General features: G+C 43.7%; 2 protein-coding genes across 13 annotated transcripts in view; one reads left to right on the forward strand and one right to left on the reverse strand.

Moving 5' to 3' along the window:
• Nucleotides 1-1,555, forward strand: part of stk36 (serine/threonine kinase 36 (fused homolog, Drosophila)) — a 31,039-nt gene extending 29,484 nt beyond the window's left edge. For 3 of the 5 annotated variants that reach the window (XM_049591421.1, XM_049591417.1, XM_049591418.1), the window contains one exon: nt 417-1,555. Coding sequence is in view for 4 of the 5 variants with exons in the window: in XM_049591417.1 (XP_049447374.1) it covers nt 417-471 (55 nt within the window). In the remaining variant the exon portion in view is untranslated. The remainder of the gene's footprint in view (nt 1-416) is intronic. The other 2 variants (XM_049591420.1, XM_049591419.1) reach the window with 2 other exon arrangements.
• The window catches only part of phldb1a (pleckstrin homology-like domain, family B, member 1a), a 40,183-nt gene that overhangs the window by 7,703 nt on the left and 10,057 nt on the right, over nt 1-22,423 (reverse strand). For 3 of the 8 annotated variants that reach the window (XM_049591410.1, XM_049591408.1, XM_049591409.1), the window contains exons 4-22: nt 21,858-22,028; nt 19,411-19,536; nt 16,746-17,854; nt 12,417-12,653; nt 12,188-12,319; nt 11,826-11,963; nt 11,127-11,255; nt 9,341-9,496; nt 9,127-9,237; nt 8,945-9,034; nt 8,717-8,848; nt 8,190-8,312; nt 7,825-7,986; nt 7,459-7,599; nt 6,294-6,395; nt 4,666-4,744; nt 4,327-4,471; nt 3,883-3,973; nt 1,637-1,783 (exon numbers count right to left, since the gene is read on the reverse strand). In XM_049591410.1, coding sequence (XP_049447367.1) covers nt 1,637-1,783; nt 3,883-3,973; nt 4,327-4,471; nt 4,666-4,744; nt 6,294-6,395; nt 7,459-7,599; nt 7,825-7,986; nt 8,190-8,312; nt 8,717-8,848; nt 8,945-9,034; nt 9,127-9,237; nt 9,341-9,496; nt 11,127-11,255; nt 11,826-11,963; nt 12,188-12,319; nt 12,417-12,653; nt 16,746-17,854; nt 19,411-19,536; nt 21,858-22,028 — 3,521 coding nt within the window. The remainder of the gene's footprint in view (nt 1-1,636; nt 1,784-3,882; nt 3,974-4,326; nt 4,472-4,665; nt 4,745-6,293; nt 6,396-7,458; nt 7,600-7,824; nt 7,987-8,189; nt 8,313-8,716; nt 8,849-8,944; nt 9,035-9,126; nt 9,238-9,340; nt 9,497-11,126; nt 11,256-11,825; nt 11,964-12,187; nt 12,320-12,416; nt 12,654-16,745; nt 17,855-19,410; nt 19,537-21,857; nt 22,029-22,423) is intronic. The other 5 variants (XM_049591412.1, XM_049591414.1, XM_049591411.1 and 2 more) reach the window with 5 other exon arrangements.

The following is a 22,423-nucleotide window of genomic DNA, read 5'->3' on the forward strand; positions in this document are numbered from 1 at the left end:
ATGGCGTGAGTAACTGATATACAGATGATCATTTTGAGGATGAAGTATTCCTTTAAGGATCAAGTTTCCATTGAGTCAAGTCTCAGGACAGTCAAGCGCAGGTCAAGTGTCGAGTCCTTATTTTTATGACTTACACTTGCATTAACTCATTTTTTGGCCACTTGGGGGCAGCAAAAGCAAGTTGTAAACATAACACTGACATATTAGGTTGAGATGTTGAACTTGTTAGCAAACATTTGCATATCTTTAAATACTGATACAGAGCAACATTAGTATTTATGTAGACTCTAGGTTCTGAATGGGGGTCCAACATTGACTTGACTTTGAGCTCTGTTTTTGGTCTCTATCATCCCCTGAGCTGCTAAATGCTCAGCTATGTTCAGCTGGTCGCTAACTGTGCCTGTGTCTCAATTCAGGGGCTGCAGCCTTCGAAGGGTGTATTTGAAGACCGATGGCGTCACATTGGTGTGACCAAGACTGTCCCATTCCAAAGGCTCCTTCAAATGCGGCCGAGAAATGCAGCCTTCTTTACCAGAATTTGGAGGATGCAACGGATGAATCCTTCGTGGCCCAGCCTTTCCCGAGATGCATTGCATGCCGGTGACAATTATATATTAAGTTAACTAACGGTTGTTAACTAGCTAATGGTTAACTGTTAGACAGGTTAACTAAAATCCTAATTTAATAAGTTTACCTGAAAATGGACCATCAGCCTGAAATATATCAAACAGCAGTGTCTCTGGCGGTGAATCATCTCCTCAAGTATTAAATGATTAAATAAAAGATATAATAACAATCTCTGGGTCCATGACTTAGAGCTAACTAACTTAGTAGCTTACTCCTTCTTTTGTCAATTGCAGCTGGTTGCTAGGTAACAGGCATCCCAACGGGTCAGGGCAAAACAACTGGTGATGCAACCAGGAAATCTACCGCAGACCAGGCCGATCTTTTTAGGAGACCATTCGGTTTAGCTGATGCGGTCTTCAAAGGACGTGGCCTTTGTGGTCGATGTCGGCTCTGTAGCCCCTGAATTGAGACACAGCTTGCGTCTGTCCGTTTGATGCTGAGCAGGTAGCTCACAGTGATCCTGTCAGAGATTTTTAGTAGAGAACAGCTGCCTGCTTGTGTACGTAAAACCAAAACAAGGCCTAAAACTGGGAGCTACAGAGTCAGGTGGTAATACTCTGAGGGTTCATCACTAAGAGGTTTCATATTACACATAGTCCTTTGATACATTGGTAATTCAAATATATTGATTATAGCAGCTTTAAGTTGAACCCAGGTGGAACTAGGTGCGTTTGTATTTGATAATTTGAGGTTATTTGTTTACTGACAGTACTCATACCGCAGATGACTGGTAATTAAATACTCTGTCAAGATTAAAGCATGAATTATGTGCACATTATATTTTTTGTGCTCCCCCTCTCCATTTTTCTCTCTGTTCTTTCTCTCCACCCTCCCTTTCATTCTCTCCCATCCCTGACAATCTTTGATCTTCCCATATTCCCAGCCTCTCTTTAGTGTCTCGCCTCTCATCCTCTCCCCCAAGTCTCCCATCCCCTCCTCCCTCCGCTCCTCTCCCCTCCCCTCCTCCCTCTTCTTCCCGCCGCCTGTCTCCTCCCGCTGCTCCACTGACCTGGGAGAAGTGTTTCTCTCTCATCTTCACCTCCTCCTCCACCAGCCTCAGCCTGTGGGCTGTCTCATCCTGAAGCCTCCTCTCGGCCTCCTCTCGCCTCCTCCGCTCCTCCTCCAACATCTGCCGCCGAGCCTGCACCTCCCTCTCCTGGGAGCGTTGGGAGAGGAGAAAGAGGAACAGATGGAGAGAAGAGAAGGGAAAATAACAGGGGCAAAAGGGAGACGGGGAGAATATGTAAATGGTAGGCAAATATTGCAATACAAAGTGAACGACTGTCAGAGGAGGCACAGGAGAATTCAAGTCCCAATCCAGGGTTTTGTAAAATATATCCCTTAAGTCTGTATATAGAGGGGTAAGCTTTGCTGATGTAAAATGATCCTTTGCAGCTTTCAGATACTTACATACAGGTGTGCTTTGTTTCAACATGTAGAAATAATACAAAGGTAAACAAACGACTTACAGCTACATTTCACCACACCTTGAGCCGAGTGATCACTTTGATAAACTTAGTTTTTTTTTATCTGTTAAACAGGAGAAACATGAGACTCCTGCAATAAATAAAAAAGTTAATGCTTATCAACTTTCAGGGGAAGGAATGTGATCACATCATGTTAGTTTTACACAATCTGCAGTCCAAATTAACGGATTAATCCTTTTGAATAAAATGCACAACAATGAAACGTATCGGAATTTATTGCATTGAATAGTAGTTTTGTTATTTCATATGTGATTAGCATAAATTTGCCATATTATGACAGTAATATGATGACGTGATTTATTCATATTGCCTGGTCCTAATTCCAGCAACAAAATATGTAACCATACAAATAATCTATATATTTTTATTGATGTCCTTCACAGCAGTGCCAGAAACATAAATGTGACTCTTGAGAGTGCAGATCTATTTTATTCTCACTACTGAAAGCAGCTTAAATATGTTCTAATGGTGCAGCATCGATTAGGCCAGAGGTGAGGGGATAACTTCATGTATTAGTTGAAATTAGGGCTGCACCTACTGATTGTTTTCCCTTTGATTAATCTGGCACTTAATCTCTTGATTGATCAATACATTTTTTTGTTTATAAAATGCTAAAAAATTATATTAAAATGGCCATTTTAAAATCCAATAGCCCATAAAGATGCATTCATATTGCTTGTTTTATTGGACCAACAGTCCAAAACTCAAAGATATTCAGTTTACTATCATCTGTGACACAGAAAAGCAGCCAATCTTCACATCTGAAAAGCTGGAACTACCTAATTTGTAGTGTTTTTGCTTAAAAAATACTTAAAGGTCCAGTCTGTAGAATTTAGGGGGATATATTGGCAGAATTGGAGTATAATATAAGTATGTTTTCTATGGTGTATAATCACCTGAAAGTAAGAATCCTTGTATTTTTGTTACCTTAGAATGAGCTTTTTATATCTAGATAGGGAGCAGGTTCTCATCCATGGAGTCCATCATGTTGCACTGCCACGTTTCTACAGTAGCCCAGAACGGACAAACCAAACACTGGCTCTAGATAGGGCCATAGGGCCATGTGTATTTGCACCAGCCACTGTAGTTAGCAACCCTTCTGCGACAAGCAGAATTGTAAAAACACAGATGTTTCCTTAATGTTAAACTGCTTTATTCAGTGTTTTTACAGGTTTAAATCACTGTGTCGTTTGTTTTGGAGTGGAAGAGACCTCTGTGGATAATTCAGCTACCAGTAAAAACCTCCTGAATGTGTGCACCATAAATAAGGTGAGCACAGATTCAGTTATTAAAGAAAAAGGGTCTGTTCACATAGCAGGTGCAGGGTGAGCTGGCTGTCTGTTATGTGCAAACAGCTTCAGAGAAACACTAACTTGTAATGTGAAACAGCTATATTCAGTGTTTTTTACTGCTTTAATTACCTGGTTCAGTTGTTTTGGAGAGGAGGGGACCTCTGCGGATAATTTGGCTCCTGTTATAAACCTCCTGAACAAAGACAACTGAGGGAATTGTAACTGGGAGCTCACGCTTGTCACATGAAAGAAGTTTCCTACACACCGTTCCTTTAAACAATCTATTAGGCTATTAGTCGCTGGTTAGTTTTCCAACTAACTGATTCATTGACCAAACATTTTGAAACCTGAAATTAACTTGGAGGAGATGAAGTATAGAAAGTGATTGGATAACTGATGATAACTGATGTCCAGTCATGTTAGGGAGCAGCAGACCTTCACACCAGAACTGTTTAGCACTGAAGTTAAGAACTCACTCGGTTCTCCATCAGTCTGGCTTTCTCCTGCTGCGCCTCCTTCAACATCTTCTCCATCTCTTCTATCCTCTGGGCCTCTAACCCGCAGGCACTACAACACACAGAGGGAAGGGGTGTCTGATGACACAGCTACGACAAGGCTCAGGATGAAAAAAGTAAACAGACATGCCTGGAAACCAAACAGTGTTAGCAGGAGGAGAAGGAGACAAAGGTTTCTTCATGAGCAGCTGTAAACTGAGTCTTTTAACTCCTAACTTCATGAGGCACTGAAAACTTGAAGAGGTTGGCATGGCAACAGCCAGTGTACCAGCAGTCACGGGAGCAGACATGTAACAAAACATGTTGTCACGGGAACAAAGCGCAGTGACCCTTCTCCTGGGAGACGGGGCAGACTTGAGTGTTCCCATGGAAACAGAGCCAATTGCTCATTTTCCAGTCTCTCACCTTTCTGGGGTACAGGCGGAGTTGCCGGTGGAGACGCTGGTCTCCATGCTGTCGGAGCTCTCCAGGCTCAGGGTGTCGTACGCCTGGTTGCCACTTGATGGCGACTGGTGATGCAGGATGGAGTGATGGACTGTGGGAGACAGATCTGTGGGAGCGGAGAGGGTGTAGAGACAGCTGTCACAGACTTACAGTGCCCTCTACTGATACTGCCAAATCATTGCTATGAGATCCAGAGTCTGTAGACCTCACACACTGCTGATAAACTGTTCGCACAGACGTATGTTATGAGTGCATGCCAGGTGAAACCCTTCAGTGTGCTCAATAGATAAAGTCTAGTACCTTTGCTCTGCTGAGCCAGCTTACACCTGGAGTCCATGTCTAATGGGTTAGACATCTCTCTCAGCATCAACTGTAACCCCTGAAAAACACAAAGACAGCACCACACATTCAGTTACCTAGATTTTTTTATACAATATACATATGTTAAACAATACTTAATCCTTGAAATGACCTTTTGTAAACCAGTAAGTCATGCTGTGTTACCACTGTTTGTTTTTACCTTTGAAAAATGTTGTTTTTCTCACATGCCTCCACAGAAAACGGCAAACATATTGATTTACTGGAGACCATGTGTAACACCAAAACTATATCAAAACCTTCATTTAAAAACTCTCAAACAACGCGTGCAGTATAATCCAAGTCTCATTTATCCAGTCACATTCTCTCCAAAACATGACATTTCACAATGAAACCTTAGTACTGGAGTCTGGCTTTAAAGGGAACATAGATAAGTTTCACTTTCAATTCATTTTTAATTATTTAGGTTTTATTTCCTGCCCCCCAAATAGTACCAGGAACTTCTTCGGTGGAAACGGGCCTTTTGTTACCTTGAATTTGTGAGGCAAACATAGTTTTTCTCACATGCCTCCATGGTGAATAAAGAATCCAAAAACAATGAACATTCTTGTTGAACTGAAGAAAGTGTCGGCTGCATTTTAATGATAACAAAACTATATCGAAACATCTGTTTCCAATGTCTTGGCCAGGAGTTCTGCAGCCTTTCACCCACGCCTGTTGCTTCATGGCCAATGAACCGGCTGGGAAGTGGAATTTCAGTGGAATCCACGTATTCAAACACACGCACTTGCCCAGGTGCTCATCTGTGTGTGAGACTGATTATCTGGAAGTGTTTTAAATAGTAAGATTTCAGTGATAATGCATGTGTGGGAAGGACTAATCATACGACTGGATAAATGAGATGGGATTTTACTGCATGTGTTGAGAGTTTGTAAACAGATGTCTTGATAGAGTGTTGCTTTTAAAGGAGGTTCCCACTCTATCAGTAAATCAATATGTTCCCCTTTTTCATGGAGGCATGTGAGAAAAACAAAGTTTTCTGAATAAATTCAAGGTAACACGTCATAACTTATTGATATACAAATGGTCATTTTGTGGCTTAGTATTTCCTTTAAATCAGGGGTATCAAACTCATTTTAGTTCATGGGCCACAAACTGTCCAATTTGATCGCAGGTGGGCCAGACCAGTGCATAATATCCTATAAATAACAAACACCTCCAAATATTTTCCCTTACCTCAAACAGCCTGTGATGTCCTAATGTCCTAAATTAATACAGTTTCAACAATATTTCTCAGTTTTTTCCACATTCAGTCAGTCGACTATTCGCTGTCATTACATGTGTATTTTCCTGTACATTTCCACTGCTGTGTATTAATGCTAACATCACCACACCAAACTAAAGTGAAAGAAAAGAACTGTAAAAGCCTCTGAAGCAGCATTTTACATGAAGAAAGCTACCCAGTGTTTAGCCTGCTCCTGAAACCTGACGTCTCTTTGCCACGATTAGGTGTACAAGGTAATCCAGTGGGCCAGATTGGACCCTTGGCAGGCCGACACTTACCCCCGGGCCGTATGTTTGACACCCTTGCTTTAAACTGATGTGCTCACCTTAGCGGATGCACTTTTCTCATGAGCGGCACCACTGGAGTGTGGCAGTGTGCACGATGATGCTGCCTGTCCGACCTCACCATCTGATTTGGACTTCAACAGCTGAGAGAAGAAAGACAGATCTGTCCATTATATTTTTCACATTTGAGGAGGAAGTGTACATGGTTTTTCTCACCTCCTTTACATTCTTCTCTTGATGTGAAAAAGATTGAAACTGATTTTGATTTTGGATTTCATTTGGTTTATGGTTGATGACTTGCTTGCACACTTCTGGGCAGTGCTCGTATAGGTAACTAAGTATATTTACTCAACCACTGTACAAGTACAGTTTTGAGGTACTTGTGCTTTGCTTGAGCATTTCAATTTTCAGCTACTTTATACTTATGCTCGACTGCATTTATTTCTGGGCTTTTACTGCATCCCACCTCCTCAGCTGATCCTAATATTGACCAACACTATTTGTCTATACTGATGCTGGAGCACTTTGATTTATGTCAGCTCTCCGCTGGTGTATATATGCACTGCTAACAGAAGGGCCTCAACTTTTTGTCAGTCAGTACATGTAAGACTGTCAGACAAGACTTCCTTTTCCAGCTCACAGTGTTTTTTTTTTATTCACAGCTATAAAATGGTTTTTACTGTTACCCTGCAGGATAAAGTACCCATTTAAAGATTAGACTGGTGTGTCCTGGTCCAAAAGTGGCTCCCAGGGCCATTTTAAATAGACCATAAGTGACTCGCAAACATGTCAAGTTTGTAAAAAAAAAACCAAAAAAACAATGAATTTCCGGCAGCGAGTTTTGACTTTCCCCGCTGTAGAGTGAGTGACTGACAGACAGCTACTTGACAGAGACGGCAAACTAGCTCGATGATATGGCCAAATGCAAGTATGATGCTGAATACATTGAGTTGTGTGGACCTTGAACACATGACTAAAGAGAAATCTGGACCCTGTGGCTGGATCAGTTGGGAATCACTGAACTAATATCAGCATCTCTCACTGTTCCTTCAACTACAGAAAAACTACTCTGTCTTGTTGTGTCCACTAGAGGGCCTCCTAGTCATAGAAGTAGGGATAGTTAAGCAGCTCATGTGAACGTCACATTCAGGGGTTCGAGACAGCACTGTGCATCTGGCCTGTTGTTGGTGCCCCTGTAGAATTTACCTGACTGTGTCTGCGTGTGGAAAAAGACTTTGCAGGCAGCGGTGGAGGACATGACTGATGGTCTCCAGCAGCCATGATGTCCTGGTACCAGCGCTCGAGGTTAAGAGGAGGCATTGCATTCCTGCTCAGCTCAGGCTGGCTCTGAGGTGATGAAAAACATGCAGCCAAAGGGAGAAAGAGAGAGGAGAGGGGAGCAGTGCAGCACCAGCATCAGCAACAGAGGCATCAGGCAGGCAGGGAAGATAAACATGAAACAGTCCTTGCAGCAGTAGGAGCTGTTCAGGGAATGGCTGCAACACTGGAAAAACTAAATGGTGTCGTCATTTTTAAAAACAGGACCCCACCAGTTAGGAGAGAATAACAAACCTGTGCAGACAGAAAGGAGGAAGGACCATATGCAGCTGAGCGGCATGAGTAGGTGGATTCAGAGGAGGCGAGTTGGAATGATGGAGTAGAGGAAGAAGAAGTGGAGGTATCGACTCTCTGCATCCCAAAGATCTGGCTTAACTGACTGACTGTGATGTACTCCTTCACACAGACAGCCAGTCAGTGCAGTCACACAGAAAAACAACACACACACATTTACAGAACAGGACGAGAGAAGAAAGTGGAAAAGAATGAAGGATATTTTGAGATACTGTCAATGTGCGGAGGTGGGTTCAGTATTTAGTACACTGACAAGTCAGAGAAACGTATCAGAGAATACTGCAGAAGGCAGGCAGGGTGTCTACCTCGCATGGCAGAGATGGAGCTACAGTGAGGGAGAGGCAGTGAAGAGCAGCGGGGGAAGTAGAGTGGGTTTGTACAGAGGCGTTTCCATACATCTTATAGACATCAGAGAGCCTGAGGTACTCCTGCAGCGACAGCCAGAACACAGGGATAAGAAGGCGGCAGACGGCAACAGTCAGCACTTAGAAAAGTCATGCAAAGATGCACAAAGCAAACACGTCGGCACCACAACTCAGTCTCTATCTTTGAAATTAAACCACGCGACAGTTTAATCATCTTAAAGGTCATCTTCCAAGGGTTTTCTCTTTTTTTGCGTCATCAGTGCTTCAATTTGAGAATGTACTAACCTCAAACAAACACAAAGAGAAAGGCATAACCTTGACCTACTAACATACACTGCAAGCTTGCTGTTGTTTGTCAGTATCTGCTAACACACGATCATGCCCATTTTTTAAATCGTAGACACCGCAGCACAGGCGTTTATTAGCCATTTGTTAGGTTTCGTTACAAAGAGGATTTTGAGATTTACCTCTTGCAGCCTAACAGGATAGAGTTCAGGGGAGGGGATGTGAGAGGAGGAGAGGGAGGCAGAGGAGGGACAGGGGCTATGAGGAGGACCGTCCACATAAACAAGGTCAGGTTCGCTGATGTGAAGACATTCCTGTTTAAAAAGTTCAGCTAAGTTGAAAAGAAATCCACTTGGCAAGACATCTCCTCCAGACGGGTGTGATATCATGTCTCGCATGCTCCTGCTCACCTCTTTCATGCTGTTGTTGGGCTTTGGGAAGTTTTTCCCTCCTGTCAGGGTGTGGTACCTCTTCTCCATGGTGCACAACTTGTCTTGCTCCTAAAAGGCAAAAGAGACGTGCTTTCACAGCTTACCATGCACCCCTGTTATTGATTAAATACATGGCCTACTGTATAGGTTAGGTATATTACCTTGTGTAGCAGCTGCAGAGTCACTGTCCTCTCTCTCGCTATCCTCTCACAGTCTTGAGCTGCCTGTAACCCCAGCTGCTTCACCTGAGCTTCCATGGCAGCCATCTTCTCCTGCAAACCACCCAGTTTCTTAAAGTCACCCTGACGTATAATCTCATCTTGGTGATCATGTTTTACACAGATATACGTTTTCTGTCACACATGTATCCCCCACCTTCCTCTTGGCCAAGCTGCAGTGATACTCGGCCCGCTCTTGGAGAAGCTGCGAGCTCTGAGTCTCTTTCTTCTCCTCCAGACTGCTCTCCTCCTCCAGCTGGCAGAACTCTAGCTCCTCAAACTGCTTGGTCCCGGACTCCAGAGCTTCAGCTTTCTGCCCACATACAGATATGCACGCAGGTTAGTCACACTGTTTGAAATCAATCAAAGAGTTACAGTTATTCAGGCTGCCAATATTCTATATTATGATTATTGTAAACAAAGTCAGATGAAAAGACCCAAACCACCAATTACTGATTGATTAACTAGTGTTGTGTTTCCCTCCATCTATCTGTGACCAATAACCGTTATCGTCCTAAGGAGATGGATCACCAGACTATCACAGGGCTGACACATGGAGACAGAAAACCACCAACACTCACATTCACACCTTCCAGCAATCTAGAGTCACAAGTTACTTATTAACCTACATGTCTTTAGGATGTGGGAGGAAGCCAAAGAATGTGCATAAAAGTCACAGTAACTCAGGAAGAGGATGACAACTCCTCACAGAAGGGTTCATACCAGCAGGTTCAAACCTAAAACCCTCTTGCTGTGAGGTGACAGTGCTAACCACTGCACTAAAGCCTGATACATCTGACATTTCCCTTCCTTGTGACGAACACAGGTGCTGCTGCTGGAAGTACTCGCGAGCACATATTCATCCCAGGTTTAAAATAGTCCCCAACAAAAGCAGTGTTTACTCCTGTTTGAATAATGCTAGCTAAAAACAACAGTACTCAGCTGTTTCATGAAACCCTGCAGCCTTTTTTAAAGAAATGACCCCACATTTGTGACCTGGGTGGCACGGTAGTGCAGTGGTTAGCATTGTCACTGCACAGCAAGAAGGTTCCTTGTCTGAACCCAGGGTGGGGGACCCTTTCTCTGGGTACACCGGCTTCTTCCCACAGTCCAAAGACATGCAGGTTAAATGGTGACTCAAAATTGCCCGTAGGTGTGAATGTGAGCGTGAATGGTTGTCTGTCTCTATGTGTCAGCCCTGTGATAGTCTGGTGACCTGTCCAGGGTGTACCCCGCCTCTCACCCAGTGTCAACTGGGATAGGCGCCAGCCCCCCTGTGACCCCTAACAGGATAAGCGCCTAAAGAAAATGAATGATGGAAAGAATGAATGAATAAATTTGTGACCTGATAGTGAGGATTTTCGTCTTCACTGAGTGCTAAAGAAAATCTCCGGAGGTCGGACATTATTGAGAGGGGTTGGTTTTGGTGTTTTCACAGGATTCCTTCACAATAACAAAATATACAAGAACACCAGCCGTATCCTGTGATATCCACATAATGAAGCAGCTGAAATTTGATACCATAAAGTCTGACATCATGTGAGGATGAAATGTGCGTATGTGACTGGAATCATTCATGGTCAAAGGCATGCAGACTTTTAGAGCAAAGCTGTTAATGACATTATTAATCATTACTAACTGCATTTGATATCACAAGCATCCAGAATGAGGGGACAGCAGAGATTAAGAAGCGCTCTAAAGTTGCTGCTGTAGTAGCAAAAGCATTGCTTGTTGTATAGTTACTCTTATGACCTCATGTGTTTAGATAATGAAGCAGGAAAGGAGGAAACACACAGTCTGCAGATTTATGAGTAGCTCTGAGTGCTTCAAAACAGAGTCAGTGTTATGTCTGCGGCCGTTTCTGTGCGGATCGTACAGAACTGTGGTATTCGGTATATTATAACTCACTGTTGCCAGCCAGTGGGCTGCGTGAGAACACTGACCCTGCTGAGCTGCTCCTGTAACTGTTCCCTTAGAGACAAGGGGCACTTATCAAACTGCCTCTTCAGCTCATTGTACTCATTCCTCTGCTTTTCCAGGACCTTCCGCTCAGCCGACACATTAGCCCTCCCCTAAAAACACATAGAAACACACACATACGCACGATTGGGACCGCATTCACACACACACACACACACACACACACACACACACACACACACAGCAACCCAGGGAGAAACAAAAATAAAAAAAATCACAACTTAAATCCATGCATCTAAGCTTCAAAGCTCACAGGCCAAGCAGTTAAAGTATTAGAGGACAGAAGCAGAGGTTAGGTTGGCAGGTGTGTTAGGGGTTGCAATGCTACATACATTTGTTAAAATGGGAGAAAAATAAGAATATATAATAAAGTGTTGTTCACATCCAGCTAACAGTCTACCACATTTAAGATTTCAGCTGTCGTTGACACAAGAACTGTTGGACACTTCAGAGAGAGGACAGTTTGTGCTTTGTATTTTAGGACAGACATCTAATAAATAAGCAGTGCGTGTCAGTTGAGATCTGGTGTCTAGACTGTTTGCACATTCGGAAAAGAGTGAGTTTTTACACAGTCAGATGTCCAACAACATTCACGTGCAAACTGACCAACGGCCAAACCAACGGTATTTACTGTATCGCATTGTTTTGTCCCGCATGCCCACCTTGTCCTTGTCTTTCTGGGTGGCCTTGTCCAGCTGGCTGAGTTTGAGCTGCAGCTGAGAGATGATTTCATTTTCAGCGTCCGCTTGCTCCTGCTCTGCCCGCCTCTCAGCCTGCAGCAGGGCCTGCTCCATCTCCACCTAAAGACAAATATGGAGTCAGAGTCTGTGAACCATGTTGAGCTAAATAAATACTTCAAGGTGAAACAGCTGTCATTCCTCTCACTATAAGGGTGAGATGATCTAAAAGTGTACGAGCTTAAATATCTGTGTGTGTGTGTGTGTGTGTGTGTGTGTGTGTGTGTGTGTGTGTGTGTGTGTGTGTGTGTGTGTGTGTGTGTGTGTGTGTGTGTGTGTGTGTTGACCTCCTGTTTGGTCTCTTGTAGCTGCAGCTCCAGTTCACTGACTCTGTGTTTCAAGTCGTCGACCCTGGCCAAGATCCGGCTTCTCTCTTCCTCCAGGTAGGCCTGCTCCTGACTGGCTAACAGCTCCTCACACTAAGGGAACATTAGATAAGATTAGATTCTTAATCAGACTAAAACATAAATAACAAACACTTCTTTATCTCCACACTTGCATCAATGTGTGTATCACCTCTTGATGTGTGCTCTCTGTGCTGCTAGACTCTTCTCTCTGGGTTTCCTCATCATTCTCTCTCACCCTCTGGGCTCTGTCTACTCCCTGAAGAGACATCCCCCCTGCTGTGTCCGAGCAGGCTCCTCTAGCGCCCCCCAACAACCCACTCCTCACCACCTCGGCCAGCTCCGCAGCACTGTCCTCGTGATTATAGTCTGCGCACAGATTGAGGATGGTCTCCAGCCTCTGCCGCTCCTGCAGAAGAGATGTGAGATGTAAGCTCGTCTGTCCTACATTATAGATCGTATCGCAGATTAGCTGCAAGTGTCCTTGTGTGACATTGTCCCATTTAGGCAGCTGTCCCTCAGCCACTGGCACGGGACAACTGTAACCTGATAGCAGGGGGTCCGAAGCTGATGTAGTTTGTTTCCCAGGGAGGAGGCTCATAGTAAAACATGTCAGAGCCAGAGTTGTTTATGGGAACAGAATCTGACGGGACTGTGATGACTGTAAGAACAATAAATGGAAGTCAATGGAGGGCTTTGGTTGCTGAGATTACACCACACCAGTTGTCATTTTGTTTTTTCTGATCAGAGATGTTTTAATTGTTGCTCTTTTTTAGATTCTTTAATGTGTTCTTCATTGTGTTTTGTATTTGTTTCCTATGCCACATGGTTCAAGCTCGGGGCCAGTCTGTTGTCTCTCGTCGCTCCAAACAATAGGACGCTTTCTTTAATCTCACCAAAATAACAGCGCAGAATGTGAAACAATAATTGGGAATGTGGCGAGACTGGAAACAACTGTGTCTCATGTGTTTCTTGATTCAGTATTGTTTTATTATTTCCACAACTGCCAGCCCTTTTTCGTCTGGTATTTAAATGATTCAGGCTGTTAAAATAACCACATCAGATCTGTCATGAGCACTGACTCTAACTGTAAGATTTACACCTTGGACAGTTGTTTGCTATTTGCATAGTTCATTCCTTCTTCAGACTTCAGATAAACTGGCAGGTTTACGGATAAAATATAGAAGTAATGATAGAAATATAAAGCTATCATGAGCCAGATATTTTGGCTTCCTTACCAAGAGTTAGATGAGAAGATTTGATTCTCATAGCTGTCTGTTAGATTTACAGCTACAGCCAGAGAGTGGTTAGATTAGCTTAGCTTAGCTTAGTTTAGCTTAGCTTAGCACAAAGACTGGAAGCAGGGGGAAACAGCTAGCCTGGCTCTGTCAGATAAGAAAAACAGCCTACCAGCACCTCTTAACCTCATTAATTAACGTTATATCATGTTATGGTGCATTATATGAGGCAGATTTTATAACAGGCAGATGTAAGGGTGGTATCGACTCTCATTTAACTCTGCAAGAAAGTGAGTAAGCATATTTCTCTTAAAAGTACAGGCCATCAGGAGGTACAAAATATGGTAACACTAAAAAAAAAACTCTGTAATCACTGAAATGTTGCAGTTTTATGGCCATTAAAATATTCTTGCTCAATTTATCACCATAGAAATCCTCTCTATTAACCAGAATCCCTTCAAAAAATAGAAATAATTCTGTTACACACCAGCAGTTTGGCCTCTGCCCAGTGAAACTGATGCTAAAATTAACTTTTCAATCACATCTCTCCCTCTCTTCCTCTGCCCTTTACTTTTGCTGAGAGGTAAAGTGCAGAACAGGATTTTTAAAGAGCAGCAGCGCCCGTGTATGTAGGTTGGGTTCAGTAAAGTGAGATAAAAAAAAAAATCCTGCATAGCTGTGCCAACTGTGCTAAGAGAGCAGTGTGCCAAATGCAGGGCATTGATTTCACTGAGAGGAAATCCTCTCTTTGTGTCGCTCATCTGTAGATCTACAGCTGATTTTTTTTTGTTTGCTTCTTTCAAGGCTTCGATACCAACAAAAGGCATGTAGACAAGGTCAAGACGACCTGCTGAAGTTCAAATCAAGCATCAGAATGGGGAAGAAATGTGAGTGAAGTGACTTTGAATGTGGCATGGTTGTTGGTGCCAGATGGGCTGGTCTGAATATTTCAGAAACTGCTGATCTACTGGGAATGTCACCACAACCATCTCTAGGGTTTACAGAGGATGGTCTGAACAAGAGAAAATATCTAGTGTTGATGCCAGAGGTCAGAGGAGAATGGCCAGACTGGTTCAAGATGATAGAAAGACAACAGTAACTCAAATAACCACTTGTTACAACCAAGGTCTGCAGAAGACCATCTCTGAACCAACAACACGTCGAACCTTAAAGCAGATGGGCTACAGCAGCAAAAGACCACACCAGGTGCCACTCCTGTCAGCTAACAACAGGAAACTGAGGCTACAGTTCACACAGGCTCACCAAAACTGGACAATAGAAGATTGGAAAAACGTTGCTTGGTCTGATGAGTCTGTGACATTCAGATGGTAGGGTCAGAATTTGGTGTAAACAACATGAAGGCATGGATCCATCCTGCCTTGTATCAACGGTTCAGGCTGCTGCTGGTGGTGTAATGGTGTGGGGGATATTTTCTTGGCACACTTTGGGCCTCTTAGTACCAACTGAGCATGGTTTAAACGCCACAGCCTACCTGAGTATTGTTGCTGACCGTGTCCATCCCTTTATGACCACAGTGTACCCATCTTCTGATGGCTACTTCCAGCAGGATAACGTACCATGTCACAAAATCTGCAGCAACTATGTGATGCTATCATGTCAATATGGACCAAAATCTCTGAGGAATGTTTCCAGCACCTTGTTGAATCCATGCCACCAAGAATTAAAGCAGTTCTGAAGGCAAAAGGGGTCCAACCTGGTACTAGCAAGGTGTGCCTAACTTCCTGTTGGAGGCAAACTCAAAAGGCCCAGTATTTAAAGACACAGTGGCATCTAGTGGATTCTTTTCTTGCATTACATCCCTAAACCGAGTGTTACATTGTTACCAGCTACATTACAAACTGCCGCTCACTGGTCTGTTTCATAACATAAAAAATGCCTTTGTGTGTTGGTATCTTACATGGACATCCACTGACACAGCATCGGGATTTGATGACTTTGGTTGGTGGCTACTGTGTCAGTAATTGCTGTCACCTGGTGTGTATTATACTGCCTTGAAAGGTGCCTTTGTGCGTTGGTAGCTAACGTCCAGATCACTGACAAAGTGGCAGTATTTGACAAATTCAGAATGAGAGTGGGCCAACGCTGAGCAAATCTATAATTTCATTTTACAGTTACGTAATGTATTTGTGTAGGTTAGGCAGGCTTGATCTACAGGGTGGTGGTTTGACAAAATAGCATGTGCATGTGATGCTGCCTATCTTTCCTTCCACCACATGAAGGCAGCGTAATATTCCAAATATGGATCACAGGTATCACACACTACTGGGCCAAGAAATATAAGTTCATCTTTTTATATGATGTTATGGCACAAACACAAACATGCACATACTGTATCCACCGCAGTCAAACTCCTGTCTGTCCAACTCAGACGCATGTTGTCGGTAACTCTTATTTGTTACCAGAAACCTTTTGGTTCCTGAAATAGTCTGTGGACATGGAGGGCCGGGAACCCCCGCCCCTTCGCCTCCCTATGGTCCCTTCAGCTGTCAGACGCAGGCTGGGCTGGGGGCTGAAGAATGGGGGTGGTGGGGGGGGGCTGGTGGGTATGCACTGAGGATGGATAGCAAGTATGCAGTCTATGTTCTAGTGTCGGTGCGAATAAGAAAGAGCCTTCAGTCAAGCAGGGGCAGCTTTGAAAGTAAAAGCCACTCGTCCTTTTGATAAATATAGTGTTGAGCAATAACCAGCCGCGCCCTGCGCTCTGGACCTCAAGACATGTGGAGGAATGTTCACCCCGTGTTACTCGGGCCACATGGGCTGACGACGCCAGTAATGCTCTGGGGAGATGAGCTGGTGGCGGTAGGCCAGGAGATTTAGACAAGATATCTGAATGCAGACACAGTGTCTGCCATGCCAGCAGGCTCGCCACCTTCACTTCACTGTCATAGTATCCTTTAAAATCATGGTGTTTGCTCTCTGTCTGCTGGATGTTTGATTAAAAATGTTTAAAAAGATGTTGTTTGCTAACAGTTCGTACGTCGGGACACAGCTGTGGCTCTGCACCTGTCAGCTTGTTTTGATTTGATTTTATAACTGCAGATTTAAAGTATGTACAAATTCTGCCCATAAACAGGATATAGAATAAACAACCAGTCACAGAGGACAAACCAGAGCCGAAAATGTTTTCTTTATGACTTCCTGAGTGACGTTCACACCAGACTCCAGATTTAGAGTCAAATGGTTAGGTTATTTTCTACTCTTATATCCACTGTGAAGTCATATCTAAAGAGCTGATCACTCACCAGTTTCTCCATCTCCTGCTCACGCAGCCTCTCCTCTCTCTGCCAGCGGTGATATTCCAGCAACTCGTCCTCATTGTCGCTGATCTCAGAGATACTGTTCTTGCGTTCACGGGTATACGGTTTCATGAAACTCTGTTCCTTGCTGGAGGATCCTGCTGTGGTCATGCAGGAGGTTTTTCTTTGGCTACGAGGGCTAGCAAGAGGAGAGGAGCCAGACAGAGAACCCAGGCCTGACATGATGGCACCACTTGGGCCAGTCCTTATCTGCCTCCCTCCAGGCTCCTTCTCCAGACCAGAGAGTGGTGGTGGACCCTGGGCATACAGTGCCCTCATGGCTTCTGCCTTTGAAGTAGTTGTGTGTTTGAGGTGTCCCTGGGGGCCCTCTGGGAGGGGTTTTACTGTGAAGCCCTGTGAGGCAAGGGAGGAAGCCGAGCCCTGCGATCCTGGAGTCCCTCTGCGGGACATGTAAGGACTGAGGGGAGGAAGTTCTCTCAGGCTGGTAGAACCAGTCAGCTCTGGAGTCCTGAGCCTTTGAGGGACCTCTACATTAGAGATGCGCGTATCTCGCATCGGACTGGGTGATCTCTTCTGTAGGGAGGAGCCTCTCACTCGAGGGCTGGATGGAGCTGTTGGGGAAAATTTGACAGGGGATGTTTTGCGACTTGGGTTAGAGTTTTCTGCGCCCTGTCCTGACCCCTTACTAGATGGTGTGGGGCTTGATGTGGCCTCTGCTCTTGTGTTTCTAAGAAGCTTTGGGCTCTCCTGGGCCCTCCGACCACCACTTGTACCGCTTGAGGCCACAGAGAGTGAGGTCCGTGGATGGGGGACAGGAGATTGGTTGGTATGAGGGGATCGGGCTGGTACTGGAGGGGTTTTACTGCCGAGGTTCTGGTTCAGAAAGCTGCTGCTGTTTTCACAAATGGAATCCTCTGTCGTGGAACCGTTTCTCCCATTGAGCATGTTTGGATGAGAGGGCTGAGGAACAGGCTGTTTACCAGATCCAGCCTTCAGCACCAAAGAGTCCTGGAGGTTCTTTGCTATGTTGTTGATTTTGGAGTCACCATTGCTTGAAAGAGACTGATGGTTTCCATTCAGGACACTGTGGGAGTCTGCGAGGGAAGACAGAAACATTTGTGCATGAGCATTCCTGTTGAATAAAGGAAGACGACACTCAAAAAGACAGTTGCAAAAACACACATAAACAAACACAGTGGGAGGGATCTGCCCTGTGTCATCCTCACGACATCCACCACACCTCAGGTCAGGACTTTAGGACAAAGGGGGTAACCCATAAAAGGAAAAATACACATCCCTGAACAAATGAATGTCTCAGAGCCCGTGTTCTCCAGTAGGAACCAAATTCAGCAGTCAGGATATTGTGCTCCTCAGTTGTGTCGTAATCCTACAGGGATCTGGAGCTGCTAAATATAAAAGCTGCAGCCGTTTACCTCATTCAGAGCAGATGAAATCAGGGCCTGGTCAGGAAAGAGTGGGCTATGCACACTGGGCAGGGTGTGGTGGCTCTTACTGTACAGCCGAACTAGTAAGGTCAGAGGAGAATGGGTTCTAGATATCATCGACGGCACGAGTCAAAGCAATTAACGGGCCAGAATAGTATGACATCCTCTGACTGTAACTGTAAAAAGAAAAGTTACAACAATCCTTTGTCACAATGGGGTCACACCTTGAGCGAAAACCACAGATTTAAATGAACTAGATCACAATGTAGGCCACAGATAATTAGCCCTGAACAAGCTATTTCTGCATCCTGTCAAGGATAATGACCAATGTTTCAGTCACACTTGTGCTCATGGAGATAGTGAAAATCAAGAGCTGGTAAACTTGACTTTTGACTTCAACTTTTTCTGAACTTCTGACATGAAAAATTTAATATTTGTTTGACCGATCAACTGTTTACAGCTATCTTTATCGTCATTACTCTCATCTCAGTCAGCATTTGTTCGGACTAAAACATGGATCATCTAAACAGCTAATCATGTACAACTTAATCACATATGTTATCCTACCCAGAGGCCAAAGTCGTAACTCACCACAACAGATGTACCATCCTTGCTCAGCATTAATGGGAAGTTACGCAAGGTCTTGATTTGTACACTAATGTGGTAGGAACCCAACTGTGACTTAAATATCTATCAGCCCAAAGCATTTGCCGTGCCCAGAACAGCTATTGAGGATTCTATGCAACCTTTATGTATACTGGCTTAAGTCTGGGTCCCTGATTAGTGGTCATTACTAAATGCTACGGCTGGGCGACAGGGAGAAAATCAAACATCATGATATTCTTGACCATATGTCTCAAAATTATATCACGATGATACTGTAGCGTTGGCTATAGGTGCTTTCATGAGATTACTGATAATTAGTCATTAGTAAGGTGGATATAATGACTAAGTGGGTAAAGGCAAGTTATAGAAGAGCGACGGCAGTCTGATGAATTCAGATAATTGCTGTAATGCAGCCTTTAAAACCAGGAACAGAAAACTCTTACGATATCCAAAACCTTGTATCACGATATCAATGTATCAATCTATCAATCTGTGTACTGCCCAGCCCTACTAACTGCATGCACTGCTGTGTGTTCTTAACAGCAACTGGATTCTAGGAGTTCGTCACTGTTGTATAATTTCTAGAGCAGGGTCTTTACCAGTAGGTTGAGTTCTTGTAGTGCTCCGTCCTTGGCTTCCTCCAGGCAGCATGCTCTTCATCCGCAGGGCCTCCTCTGGATGGTTGAAGCGGAAAAAGACCGACTGACCAAAACACAGCATGCACCCTGCCAAGAGACAAGACCATGTGGGTGAGAAGTTATCAGTGATGTTAGTTAATGGCTTCAGAGGTAAAGTAATGACACCATAATTAACTGCACTGTTACAGACATTTTACTGACTGACTAAACCATAAATTATTTGTGATACAGTGTTATTGCTTTTACTACCAATCAGTAACTTCAGCCATTAAACTCATGGTTTGAATGTGACACAGAATCTCACTGTAGCTTTTACAGTTCATAGTACATGTGCTGTGTGTATGCAAACAATTCCTTATTGTTGCCCTGCTTAACAGCATTAGTTAATTAACACCGTAGGAGGTGTGAGTGTATGGAGTGATTGTTCTGTGAGATTTATTTTAACACAAACCACATCTCAGCTCAACATGTGGTAAACCAAGGAAATGAGTGAAAGCAAGTGTGTGACACAGACATTGCAAAGAGCTAAACATAGGCTATTGTTGTTCATTTGTCCTGTCGTCACTTGGAAAGTTTGGTCACATATAGGGAGTGTGTTGACAGTGTCTCTGACTCAGTTTAACTCACGTGTAATTAACCAGTAAGTGAAATCAACTCCCTCTCCTTTCCCTGCATTTCTGGTAGCTTTGAAGAATGTCTGATATAATCCCAGAGAGTCACACGCTGAAGTTTTGTCTCCAGTTCTGGATATTCCACAGAGAGTTTAACATTTATATCATCCTTCAAAGGGAAGCCGAAGGTCCATTTAGCAGCATCATTGTTCCTTATGATACAAGTAAAGCAGTTTCCTTCATTCCCAGGTTGTTTTACTCAGAATTTCATAACATGAGCCCTTTGAATGAAGCCTGAAGTATTCTTGTTCAGCAGCTGCTGCGTCCACACACACCGGCTGATCACCCGGCTTCAAATGACATTCTAGTGTAGCTGCTGGCTTGGATCCCATGGAAAGGGGACTGAGGGGGGCGGGACTGTTATGCCTTTTTTATGGCAAGTATGCATATTACTGGAAGGGCATGGGACTGTTTTGTTGTCAGGAAGCTGGACAGCATTATTGTCTACCTTGCTTTCAGTGTATTAAATACTCAGCGGGACTTAATTTATGTGTGAGTATGTAATAGTGCAATGCATTTACCATTTTAATAAGTCATCTGAATGTGGAATGGTTACCATTATCGGCATCTTAGTTTAGCATGTTAGCATGCAGACATTTGCTAATCAGCACTTAACACAAAGTACAGCGAGTCTGACGGGAATGTCATTGGTTTTTTAAGCTATTGAGTCATAAACCAAAGAACTAAAAATAGTCTTCGAAACACAAATTTTCGGACAATCCATTCAGTAGTTGTTGAGACATTTCACTTAAAGTGGAAACTAATAGCCCCCTTCACCAAAATTAGTGTTTGTATGTGGATTTCTAAAGCAGGGAAAACCTGCTAAAAGTGGGGCACAGACCCCTCTCCCATTACCAGTACACTAGCACCGTGTACACAGCTCTCTCTTACTGGTGTGTCACATTTGACATCACAGACAGGCCGGAAAATGGGTTAATAAACAGTAGAAAGCAGCATGGAGTCTAGTAAAATATGTTATGGTGGGTACTTCTTTATATATATCTCTTACTCATTCAGTCAAACTCTTCAAACTCTGTGCCGATTAATTTGGAACGATGTTTGAGCGCTGTTTGGGCAGAGACAGGTGGTATTTTATGGTGGCACATCACTGCATCACTTTAGTAAGGGGGCTAAAATTTCAATGCCAATCGGAGCTGTAGATCGAGCCTTCAGTTTCCCAAGACATCGTACCCAGTGGCAGACAGAATTGCGCGGTGAAAGCGAGGCTAATGGGAAACCAATCTAAACACAGATGGTGTCATTAATCTGTAGCCAATACATTGTGCAATCATTTACATCATCATGAATAACTGAAAGCAAAAAACTTCTCTATATCCACTTTAAAATTACAAATGTCAACCTTGTGGTGGCACAAGAGAAAAAGTCTGGTCATCACCAAAGTCATTTGGATTCATCCTCCGAGGAACATAGATGTGATTCATGTTTCCGTCTGGACCAAAGTGGTGGACTGACCGACTGATACACAAGCATTGCTATCCCACTGCTCGCTCACAAATAAAAACTTCCACTTAATATCTGGCACAGTTTGTAATGCTACTCCTACTCAGTTACCAGTAATCAGTTAAATAATTACATTTTTTGTGTGTCTTTTAAGGCAAATATTGTAGCACATGTACATAAATTTATATAATTTAATTGATATGAGATGCAGGAAAAAAGCAGCTTTAACACCAACAATCATAATACAACAGTCACTTAAGACTGTGACAGTGTTACCTTGTGTCAGACGATGGGGCTTGGTGATGGCCAGGCCATCTACGGAGCACTGGTTTCCACATGGGTACAAGGTGATGCTGCCTGCTTGGTTTTCAATGTAGCAGTGCTGAGCTGCGATGCCATTGCCCTGCAGAGGGATATCTGTCACCCCACTGCCCAGCGTGGTTCTCCCTGCAACAAGAGAAAACATTTTCTCAGCGTCACTTACAGGACATGCATGCGGACCTGTGAATACTTCTGTGAAGTATTCTTGGGTTGCACTTCAAAGTACGGGTGTCATCAAAGGGGTCAAAGCCAAATGGGTCGAGTCACAAATGGAATCAGCACGTGATTGACTGTTGAAAAACAGGTGTTTCTGGAGATGTGCTCAGCCTGGCAGATAAAAAGCATATTAATACAACCACCTACTATTCCCTGTGCTGTAATTTGATTATCATTTGCACTTATATTGCTGTCTGAGTGCAAGAGGTTTCACTTTAACACTGTTTATTCAGTGATACTACAGATGAGATGAAGCACAAAGAACACCCCAGAAGACTTTTCTCTGGGGCGCTACTGTCACACCC

Source organism: Epinephelus fuscoguttatus, linkage group LG12 (assembly GCF_011397635.1).
Source record: "Epinephelus fuscoguttatus linkage group LG12, E.fuscoguttatus.final_Chr_v1".
NCBI lineage: Eukaryota > Metazoa > Chordata > Actinopteri > Perciformes > Serranidae > Epinephelus > Epinephelus fuscoguttatus.